Source organism: Penaeus japonicus, unplaced genomic scaffold (genome assembly GCF_977035675.1).
Source record: "Penaeus japonicus unplaced genomic scaffold, GWHDUDI00000001_assembly GWHDUDI00000008, whole genome shotgun sequence".
Taxonomy (NCBI): Eukaryota; Metazoa; Arthropoda; class Malacostraca; order Decapoda; family Penaeidae; genus Penaeus; species Penaeus japonicus.
The window spans coordinates 35,491,245-35,505,986 of NW_028234410.1; the positions used below are offsets into that span (position 1 = coordinate 35,491,245).

General features: G+C 38.8%; 2 protein-coding genes across 11 annotated transcripts in view; one reads left to right on the plus strand and one right to left on the minus strand.

Annotated features, from left to right (window-relative positions):
- Positions 1 to 2,539, plus strand: part of LOC122256056 (uncharacterized) — a 9,585-nt gene extending 7,046 nt beyond the window's left edge. For all 3 annotated transcript variants that reach the window (XM_043020515.2, XM_043020517.2, XM_086539339.1), the window contains one exon: positions 1 to 2,539. This exon is cut by the window's left edge. The gene's annotated coding sequence lies outside the window, so the exon portion shown is untranslated.
- Positions 641 to 14,742, minus strand: part of LOC122256053 (orphan steroid hormone receptor 2) — a 173,209-nt gene continuing 159,107 nt past the window's right edge. For 4 of the 8 annotated variants that reach the window (XM_043020503.2, XM_086539333.1, XM_043020507.2 and 1 more), the window contains 10 exons: positions 11,681 to 11,828; positions 11,284 to 11,480; positions 10,706 to 10,915; positions 7,161 to 7,403; positions 6,798 to 6,919; positions 6,170 to 6,390; positions 5,645 to 5,813; positions 5,357 to 5,465; positions 4,791 to 4,948; positions 641 to 4,546 (listed from right to left, as the gene is read on the minus strand). In XM_043020503.2, the coding sequence (XP_042876437.1) occupies positions 4,454 to 4,546; positions 4,791 to 4,948; positions 5,357 to 5,465; positions 5,645 to 5,813; positions 6,170 to 6,390; positions 6,798 to 6,919; positions 7,161 to 7,403; positions 10,706 to 10,915; positions 11,284 to 11,480; positions 11,681 to 11,828 (1,670 nt within the window). In that variant the 3' untranslated portion in view covers positions 641 to 4,453. The remainder of the gene's footprint in view (positions 4,547 to 4,790; positions 4,949 to 5,356; positions 5,466 to 5,644; positions 5,814 to 6,169; positions 6,391 to 6,797; positions 6,920 to 7,160; positions 7,404 to 10,705; positions 10,916 to 11,283; positions 11,481 to 11,680; positions 11,829 to 14,742) is intronic. The other 4 variants (XM_086539336.1, XM_043020505.2, XM_086539335.1 and 1 more) reach the window with 3 other exon arrangements.

Sequence of the window (14,742 nt, forward strand, 5' to 3'; positions counted from 1 at the left end):
TTAAGCAGACCATTCATTCATTCATCAAATTATCTGATTTATGCAGTTTGGGTGTTGTTCATACACAGATGTTGAAAAGCATTTTAGACAGATTCTCATTAAATTAGTCTTTACAAGTATCTTTCTTATGGTTTTATTTGGATGCATTTTTTGGACCTAACATATCATGCAGGCTAACTTGATAAACTATATGGAATTGATTCAAAAAGGATTCTAGTCAGCCTAAAGTAAAAAATCTTATACATTCCCTCAAAAATTATTAACTTGGGGAGTTATATTCTCTAGTCGAGTGTGATACAATTCCAAAGACATTTAGTAATATCATATAGCTGTATTATTAATAATATATGTAGCAGTTGTATATGTTAATGGAAATGTGAAATTATTTATGTAAAACAAATATTTTTATAGTAAGTGTTTCGTATGTACCACAAATTATTTCTTAATTCAGGCAATATCCTCTTTGTGATAATTATATATTTAATTGATAATTTACATTGTGTCGTTATATCTTATTGGTGCTGTTGGTTTAAAGAATAAAAATATATTCAAAGCATTGAATATCTCTGTCGTAAATCCACCTGAATTATACAGACATATGCTGTAATTTTTTCTTCTGGGTAAAAATAAAACAAATACGTGCTTTGTCTTTTAGATTTTATGTTAAGAAATACATAATTACATCATAGAGAAGTAATGAAATAGACAAACGATTCATGATTGTTGTTCTTAAATGATATATACAAGGGTGTTTCTCAAGGAAATACTTGAGTGAAGAAGAAAAAAAAAAAAAAAATTGGGTACTTGAAAGAGACACCGAAATATAAACTTAATTATTTTGTTAGCAGTGTACATATCATTACACTCATATAAAATATATCACAAGTAATGTACTCAATTACCATTACCTTTTGTGTTCACTTTCAAATTCCCAAAGATTTATGTGATTTGACGAGCGATCATGAACCTTTTGTAGCATCTCCTTAAGGATCACCTTCCCTCATCACAACACACATATGCACAACTGAGAAGCTCCATTGTGTATCAGTACATGAGCAGCAGAAACTTTTATTATTTTCCAAAATTTCATACAAAAATATGATTAATCTTTCATATACAAAAATGTGATTTGTATTTCTTAAGGCATATCCATTATGAAAGTCTGTAATTTTTGATAATTCACTCAATATAACGGAAGAACCTTGCATGATTTAATTGCCGAGATGTATATATATATATTATTTTCCGCAGTGTTGTAGGATTAACAGTAAAGTACTTCCAGACAAGCTCGGCAATTCTTAACCATCTCTTTGATTTGGGTTGAGGCTCGTCTCTTTTTGAAAAAATTTCTCCTTTTCTTCAGAGTTTTTGTTGTATTTTATATTTTTTTGTGAAAAGACAGCATCTCCACAAAGCTCAGAATTGCCTTTCCTGTCTCACATTAAAAAAAAAAAAAAGGGGAAAAAAAAAGACAAGAAAAAAAAAACAAGACAGAAAAGTGCACACTTCTCACCGGTCGTCAGTGGCCAGGCAAAGTAAAGTAACGTGAGCTTTGTAGCCTCAGCTTTGTGTGATTCTAGTGTGGAGTTGAGCGAAGATCAGGGTTGTCACTCCTACACTTCTTGTTTTAGAATGAGTTTTACCCCTTACTGTATATGGATACTCTCAGGCATTCTTATGATGCCCAGGAAAACAGGGATAAAACCCAGCTTTTTATAAAAGTAGGAAATGTATTTAGTGTCAAATTTCTGGCAATGCATATTGTTATCCCTCAATTAATTGATAAAAAAAAAGAAACAAAAAACAAAAAACAAAAATATATATATTAGAAAAGTTAATAATCATTGGATAAAAGAAGACACTAACTGGTTGAATACAATACTGTACTCAGGATGGCATAGCCTCTCCTCTGTTGCAGAACGAGATAATTTGTCATGCGCATGCAGGCAATCAATTTAGATTTTGGTCAAAAACAATTTCTTGGCTATACTCTGACTAGCTTGTTATTCTTACTCTAAAAATAAACTGCTGTCTTATAATTTATCATTCAAAAATGTCTACACAAAACCAAATCCTGCAACAAAGTCCAAGTAAAATAACTAACCAATGGAAGTGCCTCCTGTTATCCTGTTAACATAAATCTTCAACATGAGTTGGTGACCATCACTACTAAATTTTCTTTCTAGAAGAATTGGGAAAAAGAAGAAGTGTCGGTCGTCAACAATGCTGAGCTTACAACCAGTTTGACTCGATAACAAAATTGAAGAATTAATATGGTACAGTATTATACTTCTAAAGCAACATTATAATGCCAAACATATCTGATGAGGCCAGACTAGAGTAATTATCAGGAGTAGTTGTTTGTTTGTTTGTTTGTTCAGCAGCAAAAGAATGAACTGCAAAAAAATTAACAAGTAGTTTACATCCACCATTTTGTATTTGCTCAACTTTTGTGAGAAAAAAAGAAAAGCAAGTCTTCACAGTCACCATGTTAATTATCCTGATATTGTAAGAATAAAAAGAAGAGAAAAAAAAAAAATCAACTCTAAATTCTGAGTAGTACAGAAAGCGGTGAAATAAGAAAAGACCTAATGAGAAATCAGACAGAAGTTAAAATGTCACACAGTCAAACATTGAGTGATACATGCCAGACAGACCTTAAGAAAAAAAGAAAAAAAAAAAAGGCTGGCACTAGTATTCTTTAAGTCCCATTCATTGCTCACTGTGTTACAAATAATACTGACATATTCTTATAGTACTGCATACTATACTGAAAATCGGAAACAAAAATGTACCAATCATGATAAAAGTAATAATAGACACAAAATCTGTTCAATAGAAGCACCACCCTATATACAGAAAAAATTACAATAAAATAATAAATCATTATTATATCTGAAAACATGGTTAAAGAGAGATAAGATACACCTTGCAGTTGCAATAACATATGCACTGTACAAATAAGTGAGTTGGATCTTTTGATGCAGTAGGGTTATAGAATGCTATGTGGGTTCAGTACAACTTTTATCAACATACGAAAATAAATTTGGGATTGTTCGTAAAATGAATTATTGGTATTGATACACACAATCTATCTCTTTAAAGCACATCAAAACAAGAACCAGTTTGAAAAATATGACCGAAATGTTGGCGAGTGATGCAATCAATAATTCATTTTTAACATACCCAGTAATCTAAACCAGCAACTGTACTTTTTATGCCCATTGCCCATCCTGCTTAAATTACATGCCACAGCATTTTTGTTAATAATTTTTGACATGATGGGTTGATTCCTTACACTGGAAAGACAAGCATATTTTGACCATTTTGAGAGTGAGAGAATCAGCTATCTGGACCCTTTTTATATTTTTCTGGTTTATTTTGACTTATGATAATCACATGCACACAACTGCATGTATTATCTAATACATGTATATTTAACTGTGTATTACAAATCAGGTCTGTGTTACGATGGTCATCTATTGACTCACTTAACAACGACTGTAACCAGCAATTTTTAAAACAGCTCTTTGAAGGATTTTGTATTTTCACAATCTTTTGATCATGAAATGCACCATACAAAAATCTTACTAAATTGCTGGTCCTACCAATTTCATGGAAGCCCCGATATTCTATGATCAGCACTTGCGTATTTCTTTTTTCAATGAGGTCAAACCCGTGTGATCATGAAACTTGGTAGAAGCTTGCATTCACGTTTTTCAACATGAATGAGCTAAAACGAAAAAATGACACGACTCGCCACTGCTTGTCTTAACTGCGGTCATTGTCTTCCATGAACACTGGAGCAATTGCAAAAACTGGCCTATAATCACATTTCTGTATTGATAATGAAAAACAGTCTTTATGTTATTATACAGTGTTGGGCTGTATGTGTTGAGAAATGTACTACACATCAACTGCAAAATTACTTAAGATAATGCTTATGAAAGTACCCTGATCCAATGGAGATAAACAAGAAAGGGAATTCTGGTTAGATAACGAAGATCCACACGTTTTGAGAATTTTAGCAATTAGTTGAACTGTCTGATGACCAAATACATGTGTGGACTGGTTGTATCCGCCCTCAAACCCTTCTCGTTAGGAAAAGCCCATCAAGTACAAATCCATAGCACAATAGTCACTGGTTTCCTCTTTTATTTTTCATTTTTACTTTTTAAATAATCCTCAACCAATCACCGTCACGGCCATTATTGTAACTTTCGAGTTCTTTCGGATGAAATTGCATTTTTTGCCCCAAAGCCCGAGGTCCACACACACCATAACTTTGGATAATGTCTTTTGTTTTTTTCTGTTTATGCTTCTGGAGTCTGACCAGATACAAACTACGGCACTGTCTTTGTCATGCTGAGTCATCATTACCCAGCACTCACTATCGTCAAGACAGCAACACTTTCTTTGGCCAATAATTCTGTATCATAGTCACTCCACTTGACTACTCTGTCATTTCCATCTTCATTATATATGGGATGACAGAATCGATCTGTACATTTCCTATTAGACCGGCAAAGAACAGCTCCTCCATAACCTGAGAGAAAAGAAAATGGAGTTAAAGTTTTATCAGATTTCAAGGAAAAGGAGGTATGTGTCATTTCTTTGAATACTGTTTTGAATCAAGCATAAAACTACAACTGCTCATAAGAATACTAAATACAAATAAGCATTCTAAAAACACTGATTTAAACATTGTCTACTATGAAACAAGAAACTAAATTTCTAAAAGCTTTCTTAAGCACCTAATAATATAGATTCTAGATTCACTGTATAAATACCTGGGGCTGAAGTGCTCTGAGTGGAGGTAACTTTAGCAGAAGTCTGGAGAATCTCTCGGGTGTATCTGGGTATGTGTCTTCCACATGATGCCTTAGCTCCTGAGCTGCCCTTTCTTGTAGCCGTTCTATCTGGTTCCTCTTGCTTCCCTGGATATTTTCTGAAGGGGAAGACGGAGTGTGAGTTGGGAAAAAAAGAGCATTCGCGGTGAAATGCTGAGGCTCTTTTAGCTAATACACTAAGTGCTTGAACTGAGGAGCAAATATTGAAAGTAGTTACATTTCAAATCATTTCCATGCATAACATATGACCTATAGAAAAACAAAAGTTTAAATTAATGTTGTTATACATAATATAATATATAATAATAGCAGTACATTAGACATCCTCATCAGTATCCAAAGAGCCTGTATAAAACACACACTTCTTATGCACTTTAAGTTTTTTCTTTTACCTTTTTTTCAAACACATCTACTTCCAAAACTCCAAAATAAAAGATCCGTGCAATTATATATATTTTTTAAGCAACAAGAATAAATGAGAGGCACAATCTTGTACCGAAACTCACCATACTGGAAGAGCACTATGGTCTTAAGATAAGCGTATTCATGTTCATCTGGCTGAAGCTTTGTCATGGCTGTTACAAAATCTTGGAGACGACTTATGTGGTCAGAAACCTAAGGGAAAAGAAATTACGTGGATTAAGAAAACTGTATATACACACAGAGTAATTATCCTTCCAATCTCACCCTCAGTCAGATAATCGCTACACAAATGTATACTTCAATCCAACTCCCAAGCCAATACTCATTCAAATTTCCCCAGAACACATCGCACGGGAAACCATCATACGAACCTGTTTAAACCGGGAAGGTGTGAGCTTTTCACTGGCTGCAGCTTGTGTAAGGTGTGATACGATTGCAGTGAGAATGGTGTTGAGAGACATGATCCTACTACACTGTGCCATGCCCAATGTGAACAGTTCTGACCAACAACCCCGAACCAACGTCACCTGCGTTTCTTGGCTGTGGAAAGATTTCTCATATAGTTCGTATATCTTGAATGGCTTCAAATGTAGACTTAAACTTATTCAAAACTTTTATTTCTTATATGGTTTTATTTATGATGTTCACCTAATTTAGTTCAGTTTCATATTTCTATTTTGAATATATTAATATCTTTACTCTTGCATTCATAAGTTAAAATATCAAGATCTGCATGTCTGACTATTTCAAAATATCTTACAATAATACAGTAATTCTATATTCCAATTTGTGTACAATCATCACATATCTACAATATATGTAATAAATATGAATAAATATGTGGATAAAAGAAAAAGAAAAAGAAAAAGAAAAGAAAGAAAAAAAAAAAAACTCACTTGAGGCACTGGAAGGTTGGGATATTACGAGCCCAATGGACAGATAGGAAAAGCAATCTAGATGCTGATTCGCAGATGTAGTGCACGTTGAGGTAGGCGGGCATTGGGGACGGAGCGGTTAAGTTGAATGGCACTAAGCTGTCCGCCAGCAAAGGGCCATCCAATTCATAGGTACTATCACTTTCTGTATCGTCGCATTCCCCATTCTCTGAGCCGTTTAACTGGAAGAAAAAATTTAAGGTTATGTGACTGGATTCTAAATACCAATGGTCGAGGTAATGGGTAAAGTATCCAGAGATTAAAAATGAATTTTCCTTTTATTGATTCCTGACACTAAATTGTGCACTTGTGTCCAAAGTCTTTTGATTTATATTTGACTATGAAATATACATAAAGACAGATGGATATATATGAAATAGTACATCTACATATACAATACAGGTGTATATAACACATATTCATACATTTATCCAAAAAGTTAATCAGGATGTAAAAGTATTTCTTATTGTATCTTATGTTCTCATACTGAGTATGCTTTTTACCACAAGCAAAAACATGCTTTATCCCATTAAACAATATAATTACAAAGGATTAACAAACAAAAAAAGAAAAAAAGACAGATACTTACTTTTGACAAGTTTTCTAGTGCCTTTGTTACTTGCTTATCCTTTGTTTGTCTGTCATCATCACCGTTAGCTGTTGGAGAATCATCATCTCGCCGTATATCACCATTGCTACTCTCATGCCATTCTGTAAGAAAAAAAAAAAGGCAGTTTAGAAACACTTCACAATGCACTCACTAGAATAATAAGCAAACTTCTGTAACTGTGTTTGTGTATAATCATTCTACATATTTAACCAAACAGACCACAACCATATGGTTAATCTTGTTTTTTATCATTTCACTGAAACAATTGAAAATGTTTTCAGTTCTAGCAATTTTCCTCTTCTACAATTAAGTGTCAGTCAATCTCAGACATGCAAACAGTACCTGCTTCTTTGGCTTCTCTACTGAAGGCTCCCTCGAAAGCCTTTGCCATCTGTTGGTGAAGTTCGGCAAGGCTGGTTGGGGGTTGGGAGGGGATGTCCTTCCCTACGACTGGGGTCTTGCTGGAAGCTAATGTGGGTGACTCTAGCCCAGCAAGAGGGTTAACTGATATGGGTGGGCTTCCTTCTTTTTCCCGGCGGTCACTGCTACCCAAGAAGCTGTTTGGCTTTCGCTCAGATTGGACAGCTAATGAAGTCCAAGGAGAAAGGTGAAGGAAAATGATATTGTTAGTCATATTTATCTGTGTTCTATTACCAATACCTCTACAGTAAATTAAATTTCTTCTTGAGAGAACAGGTTATACCCTGTTTTATTTTTTATCATCACTATTTTCTATTTTGGATACAACACTTCATATTCATTTACTATATCAAACAGATAATGACATGTTTTACTGTACACAATGTTCAGAACAAAAAGAAAAAAAAAAGAAACTACTTTACTTATTTTTGCGACTACATAGTGCTGAAACATTGACTCTCATACACAATAGCCATGTACAGTTCTCTACTCTCCATTAAACTTGTGTATTCATAACCTACAATTATATGATCCTTACATTATCATCAATGAAATTCTTATCACATCAGAGAACAACAGTATGACAATAGATTTGTAATTCTTCTTGAAAACTTTAAATTTGAATCCATTGATTAATATCTAAACATATAATTTTAAGATTATCAGAAATGAAAAAAGGACATCCCAAGACTCTAGCTCAAGAAATGACCTGAAGGCCATGAATTTTTTCTGTGCACAGAAATGAAACTTTTGTGCATATAGAGGATATGAAGATAGATATATGAACTAAATTTTGTGATAATACCAACGCACATGTGCAGTCGGCGTGATCTCCCAAATTATGCCCTGGGTGTCTGACATTCTCTTATGCATATCTCCCAAAATGCTGAATGTGCATTGTTGCTTCTTTTAAATCAATCCCCAGGACCTAGGAATGCTGGTGCCATTATCCAAGAATAAGAAAGGTGCTGAGGGCGTGATACCTCTTCTGCTTGATCCAAAACAGGAGAAAGTGGGTGTGATGAGAGAAGATAAAAAGAGTAGGGGGGAAAATACCACCCACCAATGGTACCGGGGCAAACGAACCACCATTCTCCCATTCATCAAGATTCAATGACCAAAGAAATTTGAAACCTTTCTTTATGTTCTGACTAACATTTTTTTCCATTCTTTACCATTAACTTGATCAAGTTGTTTTCAGATGTGAAAGAAAGATCATTGTTACAACCTCTGCCAAACACAAACCCATCAGTCTCCCCATGAACAATGAGTGTAAGTATCAAGACAGGACACTTCTGTTGGTGAAATGTACAGTTTATAAAGCCAGACACCAATGTGCACCATGATGGGTAGTGTTGCTCAGAGTTTAACCCTGTCCCTAACATGAGACATCATTCTCACACTGTTGCAAAAGGTGAAATGTAGTTTGATCTCCTTTTGCTGTATGCGAATGGCACTGATGTCTCATGCGTGTAAATACACTGCTGCAGTACTTCCATCCCAAATGACTGCCATTTTAATTAATGTGATTCATTCCTGCAAGGGTCCTTAAGGTGCATGCCATGCCAAATGTAATGCAACATGGCAACAGTATGAACGAGCAAAGGAGGGCATATCATTTTGAAGGAAGGCTACAGTGTGCAGTGGAACAGGGAAGAGATTCGTGTGCTCAGTACCACTCGGAGGCTATAACCAGTGGTAGCATAAAGTCGAAGACTAAAACTTTTAGACTGACTTCTTCATGTACCACTGGATTATCTCTTCCCGCAGAGGTCCGAGTCACTACAACCTCCTTGGTCACCGCCTGAGTAGCGACACGCAGCTTTGCACGAGGCAGAGGCGAGGGTATGAATGCTTCAGAGTCATGACATGCTGACCCATCTGACCTTGATTATAGCTGACCTTTTGTATGGTTACCCAAATGTCTCAACAATCGGTCATTCATGCTTTATGCTCATGCCGCCAAACCACCAGTAACCTGACCATAGTGTCACCCATTATTGTGCAATAGTTATTTTAGCAAAAAAGAAATTGGAGTAATTTGTAAAAAGCTCACCTACTGAATTTAATAATTAACCAGACAATATTTAATTAATAAAAGCTAAATCTGAAACTTTTTGTCTGCAACTCTAACATTTGAGGGAAAATTTTAAACGTCTCAGAAAACAAAAACCCCATTCTGAAGAGTGATTATCAAACAAGTGACTGATCAATGATCCGTTTATGGAATTAGTGATCTATTCTTTAGCTACAATGCAATCCATATAAATACCATAGAAAAGTCCTATTATCCCTGATATTCTCTTAATTCTTAAAACCATCTTTATACTCCTAGGTGGAATAAGTATGCAGGAAGTGCATTTCGAAGATGATTGCTGCATCTGAGTTACAGTTAACGCGTGAACTTGGAAAGAAAATGTATAATCTCTTAAACTGGGTGATTACTTATTGACTGAAATGCCTCTCGAAAGTCTGGGTTTTCCAATTAGGATTGCACTTACCGCAAATATATGAGGCTATATTTTTGCATAGGAAAAGCATTGTCATGAGGGTACCAGTCCTGTAGGGTCAGAGGTCAAGTGGCATCAGTGGCCAAGGTTCCAGTGTGGCTGTAGCATCTCCGCATCATGCACAGAGGCGTGTGCGCTCACAGGGGTGTGGCGGCCAGTACAGGGGGAGGGACATAGGATGGGCGTTTATTTGAGGGTATTGTGGGTAATCTCTATAGGGCAACAATGTAGGATGTACTAATGTCTACTTATAAAGATTTGCTGTGAGGTGGCTTCAGTAAAGGCTGGTTTCTATAGTACAAGGTGTTAAGCACTTATAATTATATGCTTACACTACTAGTGTTGATATATACTTGTCTGTGTATATCAAAGTACAATCACCAATCTACATGAATTACTCTAAATAAAAATGTATCTATTATTATCTGCTGTCTCAATCATACACATTGAAGAGTACAAGCTCAAATAAATAATAAAAAAATAATAACAATAACAATAATAATGATAATAATAAGAATGGTGCATTGGTAGGCACATGGTAACTAAGCCAATATGAAGATTCTGACTCCCTTTTTAAAAGTTTGCAATCCAAATATCTAAAGCCTTATTTTACATTTTCATACATTCTGATAAAGCTTGTTATTTGGTTAATATCCAGAACAAGACATGATTACATTTATGGTTAAAATTGTTAAAAAAACGGACTGTCAACAAGAGACAAACAAACAGAAAGCAAACATGTATGTATGTTACTTTGTCATTAGACGCGACAGAAGCAAATTAAGTCCAGCTAAACGTTTTGATAAAAAGAAAATAAAAAAAAGGACGGAAGCAGTATTCTCTCTTCCACTGAACAGCACTCGTATGTTGAGGACCTAGCTGATCCCCCTGCTCTGGCCACCATCTTAATATTAGGGTGCCTAAGACTAAGAAAACAAAAGACAAAACACCACAAACTTTTGTACAAATCCTTAGTATCGTTCTTACAGTCGCTGCGCATGCCCATCGCCAGACATTTTTGCAGCCGGCAGTATTGACACCTGTTGCGATGGTGCTTAGTGACCTCACAAGCCTTGTTCCCGCGGCATGTGTAACCAAGCTGTTTGCGGATTGAGCGCTTGAAGAAGCCTTTGCAACCTTCACAGCTGATTGCACCGTAGTGCCGCCCTGGTCAAAGGAAGGAAGGGGTTACTATTTGTCTTCACGTGAAACAACATGAAAGTTAGAGGCTGGAAACTTAAACATGAGTTCCTTCTGTAAGGCGTGGATATTCTTGATCAGTTTTACCAACTGACAAAATGTCAGCTAAGAGCTCACAATACTACGAGAAAATATAAAAAATACCTAAATACTCCTATAACTCTATAGTCACTCAACGAAAATTAAAGTCCTATTTTAACTCCTGTCTATAACAAAAGTAAATTAAGATCATCAAAAATTCATCATCATTACCACGCAAAATGAATTGAAAATACCTAACCTAACTTCTGTAGCCCTTTGTCAATCATTCCCCTTATGAAGTATATCACTCGTACCTGATGCTCGGTCGCCGCACACAACGCACAGATCCATGGCGACGGGCTGGCCTGTATTACGTGACGTGTATTGCCGCGAGTTGTCAAGATCTCCACTTTCTATGTCACTGCCCGAGCTGGCTGCTGCAGCTGCTGCTGCTGCGGCGGCTAGGCCTCCCCGTTCCTGGAGCTCCTTGAGGCGACCCATCCAGTCACTGCTGCAAACGAGGACACTGTTAGCAATCTTGGAAGCTAAGTGCTTTCAAATGTGTCAGAGGTCGCACGAAAGTCCACTTTTACTAAATCCTTTTTTTTCAAGTAATTAATATCACGATCCCTAAAATAAACTACCCCTCTGAGAAGATGGAACCCCTTCACCCCGTAAGGACGTAATACTACGATAGATGAGGAACCATACCCCAGGACGGGGGAGTTGCCGAGCAGGAGGGTGGGCGCCGCACTCAGCATGGTGTGTGTGAAGAGGGCCGGGTTGGTCACCATCAGGCCGCCGGCGGTCGTCACTAGCAGAGGATTTGACAGAGCACTTGTGCTGTCCACGAGGTCGCCTGGAATGGAGAATGAGTATCACATTAGAAAATTGTCTTCGAAATAATTACAATAATGAAAAGAGAGCAAGGTGATTTTGTTTTTCCATCTGACAGATTCAAATGTAAACGTTGACACAATATATTCTACACAATATGTTCTATGTAATTGTATATACTGCATGTTCTATATACATATGATATATGGTCCTGGACACAAATCTACAACCAACCGATGCCCCTGTAAGCACAAGCAAAAGCACAGACAGTTTGCTCCTTTCAATGCACTGGAAACAACACATCAATTTTCTATATCAACGCTGACTTACGTAATCAAGCAAAACACGAAAAATTAATCAGACATCCCCGAGCCTTCACCTCTTGGCTCCCATTCAAACGAGAACACTTCCGTGTAAGTAGATTTCCGTCCATGATATGACCTAGTCTATGCATTTATCTCTTTTACTTTCTCTCCCTCCCCCTCCTTCTCTCTCTCTCTCTCTCTCTCTCTCTCTCTCTCTCTCTCTCTCTCTCTCTCTCTCTCTCTCTCTCTCTCTCTCTCTCTCTCTCTCTCTCTCTCTCTCTCCCTCCCTCCCTCTCCCAGTGTTAACAGCTTCCGCGCGACTCCCCCATGCGTGTTGGGCCGTGCTGACTGCTGCAACATGAGTGTGACCGGACAATTACTGTTGACCCTAACGAGGGCTTCTAGCTTATCGATCTCCTGCCGGAGACCCACCTTCCGCTCGCTTCGGGAACCGACGGGAATCGAGGCGTCCGACGCTCGCCAAGTGATGATTAGTCATCTCAAATCACTCTGACATCGTTCGCGACCTTATCGGCTGAACAAAAATGGACTTTGTCGAGGATATGATGGATGTATATTTATATGGAGGGAAATAAAGAGAGAAAGGGAGAAAGGGAGAAAGAGGAGAGAGAGAGAGAGAAGGAGAGAGAGAGAGAGAGAGAGAGAGAGAGAGAGAGAGAGAGAGAGAGAGAGAGAGAGAGAGAGAGAGAGAGAGAGAGAGAGAGAGAGAGAGAGAGAGAGAGAGAGAGAAGTCCAAGCCTTTAGGACAGTATTCGCCCATGAACGCGTATTCCTCGCGGGTCCCCTGATTACATAAATGTCACTTGCAGCTTTTATCACCTCGCGTCCCTCCGCCAAGTGTTATTTTATAATACTCCCGGCGGAGCCAAGGAGGGCCGCTAATGACACACCTTCAGGGAATTTAAGCTTTTGTATGCAAGTTCGTGCGCTCGCACAGTCACAGGTACAAAAGGGGGGGGGGTCTAGAAAAAAGGAGGAAAAGAGGAAGAGGAAGAGGAGTGATGGATAAAGAGGAGGAAGAGGGGGAGGTGAAAACAGAATCGCTTTCTGTCGGCTATTCATCGAGACGCGAGACGTGAGCACGCACTCGCATAAACGGTCGATTCAAAAGCGCAAAACAGGGTGACGCCGCCAGAAATCGACTTGCGGTAGATTCAGCAGCGCTTCGGGTCCTAAGCCCTTTATCTCCCTCCACCCTCTCCCCCTCCCCCTTCCAGTCCTTTCTTTAGCTTTCCTCCCCCTCCCCCTCCCACTCCACTATCCCTCTCCCATCCATCCGAGCCATTCTCCACTTCGCTACTTCGATCTCCTAACTCAACCCCCCCCCACCCGCCCCTAACCCTCCCCGTCAAATCTTTACCCTACTTCTACCCTCCCCCTCCCTCCCCCTCACCAATACCCCCTTCCCAATCCTTCCTCCACTTCAACCCTCAGCCCCCCACCCCCCCCAACACACGACCCACCATTGCCTGACTGCTGGACATTATTTCATAAATTCCTAATGCCAAATAACCAAGTACGTCTAAAATCCTCATTTTCCCTTCCCCTGGTCGCAAAATACGGATAGACAACCGCCACGCATGCACGCATTCTCGGCTGACCGACTCTGCATTGCTAACCGAGTCGACGTTTCCCCCGTAGACGCGAAGGCACGTCGACTTCTAATCCCGTAGACACATGGATCTTAGACACTAGAGAAATTATGTGTGAATGTGTGAATATGTGAGTATATATATATATATATATATATATATATATATATATATATATGTATGTATGTATGTATGTATACACACACACACTCGCACGCCTGTTTACCTAGCTATATCTGGAAACACACAATAAATAAACGATCGTACCGATCCCTTTTTTTCTAAACCATTGCCCCTATCTACAAACACGCAATAAACGGATCTACCTATCCTTTATTTATTTATTTTTTCATTTCTTCTCGAAACACCCGCTTATCCCGTTTTCTTCTTGTGCGTCTTCCCTATCTCGAAAAATAAACACACACACACAACCCACGACTCTACCTATCCCTTATTATTTTTCTTCTTCTCCTCCTCCTTTTTCCTCTTCTACGCCGTCCACTATCTCGAACACACACAATAAATAAACCCACACCCACACACCCACATCGCCACCAAATGGAATGCCCGCAAAAGGGCGCCCGGGGCACTTAGTGACAACGACGAGGGGTAATTGCAGTGGAAGGCCGCGGTCGACAGAAAGCAGCGAAAATGCATGGCGTGAGAATCCGAATGACCGCTCGTTCGCTCGCTCGCCCGCTCGCCCGCCAAGGGTGTCACGACCCAGCTATCATTAGAAGGGTTGGAGTGTGGGCGAAGTAGGTGGGGGAAGGGAGGGGAGAGGAGAGGTGGGGGAAGGGGGTGGGGAGGAGAGGTGGGGGGAAGGGAGGGGGGAGGAGAGGTGGGGGAAGGGAGGGAGAAGAGGGGGAGGAGGGAGAAGAGGGGGAGGAGACGTAGGGGGGAGGGGGTAGGAGAAAGGTGGGTAGGGGAAGAAAAGTGGGGGTGGTTTGGGAGGGTGAAGAGAGGTGGGGAGGAAGGGTTGAGAGAAGAGAGAAGGAGGGACGTATGGATGGGTGGG